The 6,373-nt window shown below is 51.7% G+C and overlaps 2 protein-coding genes across 2 annotated transcripts; both read right to left on the minus strand.

Annotated features, from left to right (window-relative positions):
* Positions 1–26: 26 nt before the first annotated feature.
* Positions 27–859, minus strand: JCM6883_005539 (uncharacterized protein; the record flags this gene model as incomplete). The annotated part of the gene is made up of 5 exons (XM_076635670.1): positions 27–192; positions 278–340; positions 409–475; positions 533–657; positions 724–859. Coding segments are annotated over 5 exons (557 nt in total), but the record flags the coding sequence as incomplete, so codon positions are not given.
* Positions 860–1,073: 214 nt separating this feature from the next.
* JCM6883_005540 (uncharacterized protein) lies at positions 1,074–6,373 on the minus strand (the record flags this gene model as incomplete). Its single annotated transcript, XM_076635671.1, has 10 exons — positions 1,074–1,161; positions 1,243–1,746; positions 1,813–2,185; positions 2,259–2,282; positions 2,372–2,386; positions 2,450–3,112; positions 3,179–4,142; positions 4,212–5,096; positions 5,164–5,399; positions 5,472–6,373. Coding segments are annotated over 10 exons (4,654 nt in total), but the record flags the coding sequence as incomplete, so codon positions are not given.

Raw genomic sequence — 6,373 nt, forward strand, 5'->3', positions numbered from 1 at the left:
AAAGCGATCCGGGATTCTATGCTCACGTTTCGGGTTTCTCCTCTTGTTCGAAGTACCTTCCTTGCGCAAGTTCCTGATTACGGTCTCGAGGTCTCCACCTTCGCGCTTGAACGTTCGAGAGGGAGAGTTCATTCTTGAGATCGTCAACCGAACAGATTCCGATTTCTGAAAGTTCCGCCACTTCGTCGGGACCTATTCGCCCGAATACCGAATGTCAAAGACGGTAAGTTCAATCCGAGAGAGTGGAAGGGAGAGAGAAAGAGAGAGAGAGACTGACCGATTCCCGGTACCATAAGTAGAGCTTGTTTCGACCTGTGTTCGGGGGACTGTTTGAGTTTCTCTGTTCGCTCGATCACGGTCAGCAACCTGAAGCTTTAGCGGAAACAGCTGTGTAGGGTTCATACGTACCCACTGTCTCCTCCAACCCGCCATGCAACAACATTTCCTCCAACTCGAAGTCCCGAGGTCGATTGATCTGAGAAAGTTCAAAGTCAGCGCAGCGCGGGTAAATCCACTCGGAAATGGGACTGACTGAGTTGTAAGTTTGGATATCACGAGCAGAGGACAGTTTCGTACGCCTCGTGATGAGCTTCTGACCCAAATTGAGCAACCATCCAACCTCCTTCGATCGAGTCTCAGAATCTTCTCCTTCTTTGACTGTGTACTCGTCTCGGTCAGCACACCGTCCTCTCTTGTATCCATCGAGTGAGTAGAGAGACTCACGAGGATCAGATCTTTTGTGACAGATGTATTTCGAGAGCGAGTTTACGACTTGGATGTTTTGACATTCTCGTGGTGTGAAGTGAGTTCTAAGGAGATACGAGTCTCGTTGATGCGCCCAGTCGAGTTTCTTGTTCATGTTGTGTTGAAGTAGCGACGAGCGAGTGAAGACGAGAGGAGAGAAAATACTCGCTCGCCCCTTTCGCTCAGTTCGGGACATCTTTCGTTTCCCTTACTTTACCGCGAACGAATGAAGAGTCCATCTTACTCTCGCCAACTCAAATTGCGAGAGACCGGGAATCAAACCTAAGTTGCGAGCTAGACAAGGGACGGTGAAGACAGATCAAGTCAATCTAAAAACCCATTCCGATACTCGCGAGGAGCTGTTGAACTTCCTTCTTTTTCCCAGGATCGTCCAGGTTCACTGGTTCAGTGCGAGAACTGCAAGTGCAGGGACGGGCTTGTATCAGCTTGCATTCGAAACGAATCCGGAAGATCGAGAAAAACGAAAAGGGTTCTCACACTTCCTTCTCCTTCTTCTTCTCCTGGCGGTTCACGAGTCTCGTGTTGATCAAGTCCTCGGCGTTGAGATCTTTCAAGAGACGTTCACGAATTTTCTTGACTTCGATATCGTCAGAGTCGGGAGTCGAATCGAGGGCGGCTCGAGCAAACGCGCGATCTTGTTCGATTAACCATTTCGCCTCGTGATAACGAGCGAACGCTTTGCGGTCGTTCTTTCGAGGTCGTCGAACTCCTTGGTCGTCATTCCCTCTGTTGTCGTCGTCGTCATTGTCCTCCTCCTTCTTTTCCGCTTCTTCCGTCTTGATTCCTCTCACGTCGCGATGGAAGATCTCGACTTCGTCGTCGGGCGAGAAAGGGTGATAGCCGGTTTTCGCTCCGAGGAAAGCGCCGACCATGAGAAGACGACTCGCTCCTTCGTCACGATGGAAAATCTCCCAACAATCGGGACAACATGAAAGTCGTCCGATTTCGGCTCCGGTATCGACATCGTGGGGGTGAAAGATACTGCGCAGACGTGTCGTTAATGTCAGTGAGTGAAGGTAGAACCGACAAGAACGAGAAAAGACATACTTGGGACGCAAACAGAAACAGCAAGTCTGAGATGTGAAATGCTCATGGAGGGCAAAGTGAACAAGTTCAACATCTTTTCGAGCGCTAGCAGCTTCGAGGAGAGCTGTCATGTAAGCCTGATCCTTTGTCGCTCCATGTCGTCCTTTTGAAATGGGAAGTTTCTCAGCTCCGTCGAGAACGATGAAACGATAACGGTGATCTTTTCGAGGAGGGAGCAGAGATTTGAATTCGAGAGCGACATTCCTCCTAATCTCGCTCTTCTCGACTTGCGATCGTTCGAAGGTGAAAGTTTCGCGAATAGTTGAACGAGCGAAACTAGGAGCGATTTGCGATTCGGGGTTTCGTTCGTTGAACTCCTTGAGGCTCTCACGCGCTGCTCGAGAGACACCGCAACCGTCGTCAGCACGTTGTCGAAGAAGATCTGAAAGGAAAAGAGCGAAACGTACCTCCGAGGTTCTCGTTTGCGAATTCTGTCGTCGAGTCATGACCAACAACGAAGCAGAGAGAGTCAGTATCAAATCGCTTCTTTCGATAGCACTGAACGAGAATAGTTGCTCACGTCCGTTCAGGTCTCCTGTTTCCTCGACAATTTCTCGTCAGACGGAAACAATGTGCACGAACGGGAAAAAGGACTTACTGCACAACTTGTCGCGTTCAACAGTACCATCGAGCTCCTCCAATTCACCTCCTACCTTCGAACGAGTCGATCCTTCGGCGACGTGTCGTCCTCTCCTCCAGAGGTCGAAGTATGCCTCACCGGTCGCAGGACAGAAGAGGCGAAGAGCGGCTTGACAGACGACTCCTCGGTCGTTCGCGCAGATCCAGGTCGTCACCTTCGGGTCGGAGGCGGCCGCCTGACTCATCTCCCATTGGAATCGTTCCGTTCCGTATTTGAGCTTGGCGTAGAATTCTTCAACAATTTCTCCTTTCGGTTTCCAGAGTTGAGAGGAACCATCGGAATCGTTGTACGCGAGATCGACGGGGAAGTATTCGACGGCGCGACGGAGAGAGAAGGATCGTTGATCTTCCGGATGGAGTTTTCGACCGGCGGTCCATTCGCAACGTTTTCTCTCCTGGACCCAAACGAGGAAGCGCGGTACCTCTTTCTCCTCCTCCTTGAACGGTAACTCGAGATCCGGAGTCGCGTGTTTCCCCTTGGGTTTCAGCTCCGATACTTTTGTGCGTTCCCAGGGAGCGAGACGTGTCTTCACGGCTTCTTTCACCCTCTCGGGGAAGAATCGGTTGTAGGTGTTCGATTGAAAGCAAATAGACTCGACGAGATTAATGAAGTTGTTCGATTCTGGTGAAAACGAAAACTCGTCAGTTTCGTCGTCATTGATGAAAACGAAAGAAGAGTTTGACTCACTCGGGACGTTCTTCACGAATCGAGGGTCGATGTAAACGATGTTGATCGACCATGGAGTGACGGTGTAAACCCAAGGAACGAAAGTACCAGGTCGATCAACTTTGAAGAGGAGGGTGAGAATGTCGGCGCGAAGGTGAGTGAGGGTAGAGAGACGTTCAGTTCGATTTGGAGCGGCGACGACTGTCTCGTAGAACGTTTGAACGGTGTCGCAAACTTTCTTGACTCGTTCTTCGTTCAACTCGAACTCGATCCATTCGCCGTCTCGTCCGTATTGGTTTTTCTCCGTTTGAGCGATATCGAAGAAGGCGCAGGAGGCGAGTGCTTCGGAGAAGGGTCGATTCGGGTATGATGTTCGAATCGCCGCAACTCGTTCGGCGGGAAGAAGTCCGTGAAGGCCGTTGATCCTACGTCCTGAGAAGCGACGACTCGAGTCGTTCGTGGGATCCGGAGTGGGAGAAGGAGAAGTCGATGAATTGGAGGAATCGGAAGAGCTTTGAGGAGGGGACGGTTCAGGGTCGAGGGCGAGATCGGAGGAGCGGAGATGAGCGAAATCTTCAGAACGTTCACCTCGAGTCGACTTGGTGACATCTTTCGATCGTCGAGTCCGTTGATCGAGGCGTTTCATGTGATCTGAGGCGTAACGAGAGGGAGCGAAACGAGAGAGGTTTTCGACGTTCTTGTCGAGGTCATCGTCATCGTCGTTGTTGTCGGAAGCGAAGTAGACTTCTCCGTCGTCAGCAGCCGCGAATTCGGGTTCGTCGTTCATGATTACATCTTCTCGACGTTCTCGATCCCGATCGTCGGAGGCTGCTTTCAACCGTCTCATTTGCTCTTTTTCGTTCGCTTGGAGATTTCGGAGAGCATAGAGAAGAGGAGGATTCGGATCGGGATGATTCCCTTCGCCAGGACAAGAGTAGAAATATGCGGTAGTGTGGGTGAAGTGGAATGATTTCGCGTTGAACTTCTGTGAACGAGCGACGATTGATCAGTTATCGTACAGCGATGAGAGAGCGAGAGAGATACTTGGACGAACATGCGATATCGTACCGGCAAGAGCGAGAGTCATGAATTTGAAACCCTTTACCGATTTCTTCAAGTCGGCTGTCCCAGCGAAACTCTTAAAGTACTCCTTGATCGGTCTTGACGAGTCGACATGTTGGGGGAAGACTTCTTCCATTGTGGGAGGAGCAGGCGGGGCAGGACCACGGCGCTTGGCTCTTCGCCCTGGCATTACTCGAGGGGGTTCCAAAACTCCTGATTCGACGATTGCTTGACCGAGGAAGAGACTGAAGGAGAGAGGTAAGAGCCAAGCGAGGTGTTTAAGGATGTTGAGGAATCCGTTCGCGGCGTCGTTGATGTCGTTTTGAGCGAGGCGAAGAATCTCGGTCTCGTTGAGTTTCGGTTGCGTACAAATCGCTTCGAACGCTTCTTTCGCGAGATGCGACAGCTTGATGCGATGACGTTGTTGAGACGGAGTTTCAAGAAGTCGGGGTGATCCGTCGGGCGCACGTCGAACGAGATTTCGATCTTCCCAGTCGGGGGTCGAGAACGAAACGATGTATTCAGTCGCTTCTTCGACGAGAAGTTTCGGTAAACTGTCGTCCTTCGCGAGTCTTTTCCAGAGAAGGATTGTCGTTTCAGATCTGCGAACGAGAGTGAGTCGATTGAACGAAGGGTAAAGCGTGGGAAGGAGAGTTTCGATCCGGGTAAGAGTTTGATCCGGCGAGGAAAGGAGAGACGAGACGAGATCTTGAATCGGTGTCAATCCTGCAAGTTTCGCCTTCCAGAGATTCGACGTTGACGTGGAGAGATTGGTGAGCGATGGTGACAATCTCGTTTGGACGGTAGGGGCGCTGTAGACTTCTCCCGTTCGAGCTAAATCTATTCGCACAGCTTCGTAAGCGTCTTGTTTCCAACGCTGAATGCACGGGAGGAAGTCAGATCTTTGAATACGATAACTTGCGAAAGTTCTCGAAATAACGTACAGTTCGCGACGGTTCACTAGCCCTGTCCAATCCTCCAACACGTTCCCGAGCAACCGTTTCGTAGAAATTATCGATGGATTCTTGAGCCCAATCGAGGTCGAGAAATCGGAGAGGGTGGTGTTCGAGACGATAAGCGATCGTAGCGTTGAAACCCCGATGAGTCGCGTCGAGCTCTTTGGCACCGGCGATCGTGGCAGCTTCGTGAAGTTCAAGATTGGCGAGTTCGAGCGGGAGACCTATTCACAGATCGAAAACGTCAAGATCGGGGGAAAAACCAGAGTTTTCCTGAAGAAGACGATCAAACTCACCAGGTTCCTCGTCCTCCTTCTTGTCAGCCAAACGCAAGCGACGGAACACTCGTTGAGGTTGACGTTGAACGGTGATGAAACGAGCTCCGACCGTTGTGAAATCGGAAGCTTCGACTCGCGAGGGTTCAGGCTCTGAAGGACGACGAGGCGGTTCCTTTAAGATGTGGTCGTCGTCAACGCGACCAATCTCGGCTTGAATCTGTTGTTTCAGGTCGATTCTATCCTTGCTGGTTCGAGGCGGAACGAGTTTCTTGCGGGAGAAAGGGAATGGCTTCGATCGGTTCGAATCGTTGACGTTCTCCTTGCCTTCATCGTCCTTGTCGTCCTTGTTCGCCGTTTCACCCTGATCCTTCCCGTCGTTCCCTCCTTCGCCTCGATCCTCTGCTTCCATTCCCTTTCCCGCCTGCGAGTCGAGCGAAATTCCTCCTCCTCCTCCTTCTTGCTCGACGACGGCTCCTCCTCCTCCTCCTTCTTCATGCTCGACGACGGCTCCTCCTCCTCCTCCTTCTTGCTGCTCGGGTCCTCCAGGTCGATCCAACTGCATCGCTGCCTCATCCTCTCCCGTTCGTCCTGGACCTCGATCGGCGTTGTCGGTTCTTTCCGGCCAGAGACGACGCGGAAGGTGCCGGAAGTTGTGCGGTTTCGATTTGTCGGCAGAAGGGAGTTGACCGACTTGTTCCGCGATCCGTCTGTTCATGTCGGAACGTTTCTCCTCACTTTCCGCCTTCACTTTCGCGAATTGAGTTCTCGTGAAGTCCTCCTTGTCGAAGGCTCGCGGGTCGTAAACGCCACAAGTCGCTTGTTGAACTCGGTAGAATTCGGAGAGGGTGAGCTTCCTAGTAAAATCGGATTGAGGAAGTTCTTTGAGGAGATCGGTGAATTTCTGCTCGAGGGCTTGGAGT

The sequence above is a fragment of the Sporobolomyces salmoneus genome (genome assembly GCF_050403485.1).
Source record: "Sporobolomyces salmoneus JCM6883 DNA, S_salmoneus_JCM6883_v1_ctg136, whole genome shotgun sequence".
In the NCBI taxonomy this organism is placed as follows: Eukaryota; Fungi; Basidiomycota; class Microbotryomycetes; order Sporidiobolales; family Sporidiobolaceae; genus Sporobolomyces; species Sporobolomyces salmoneus.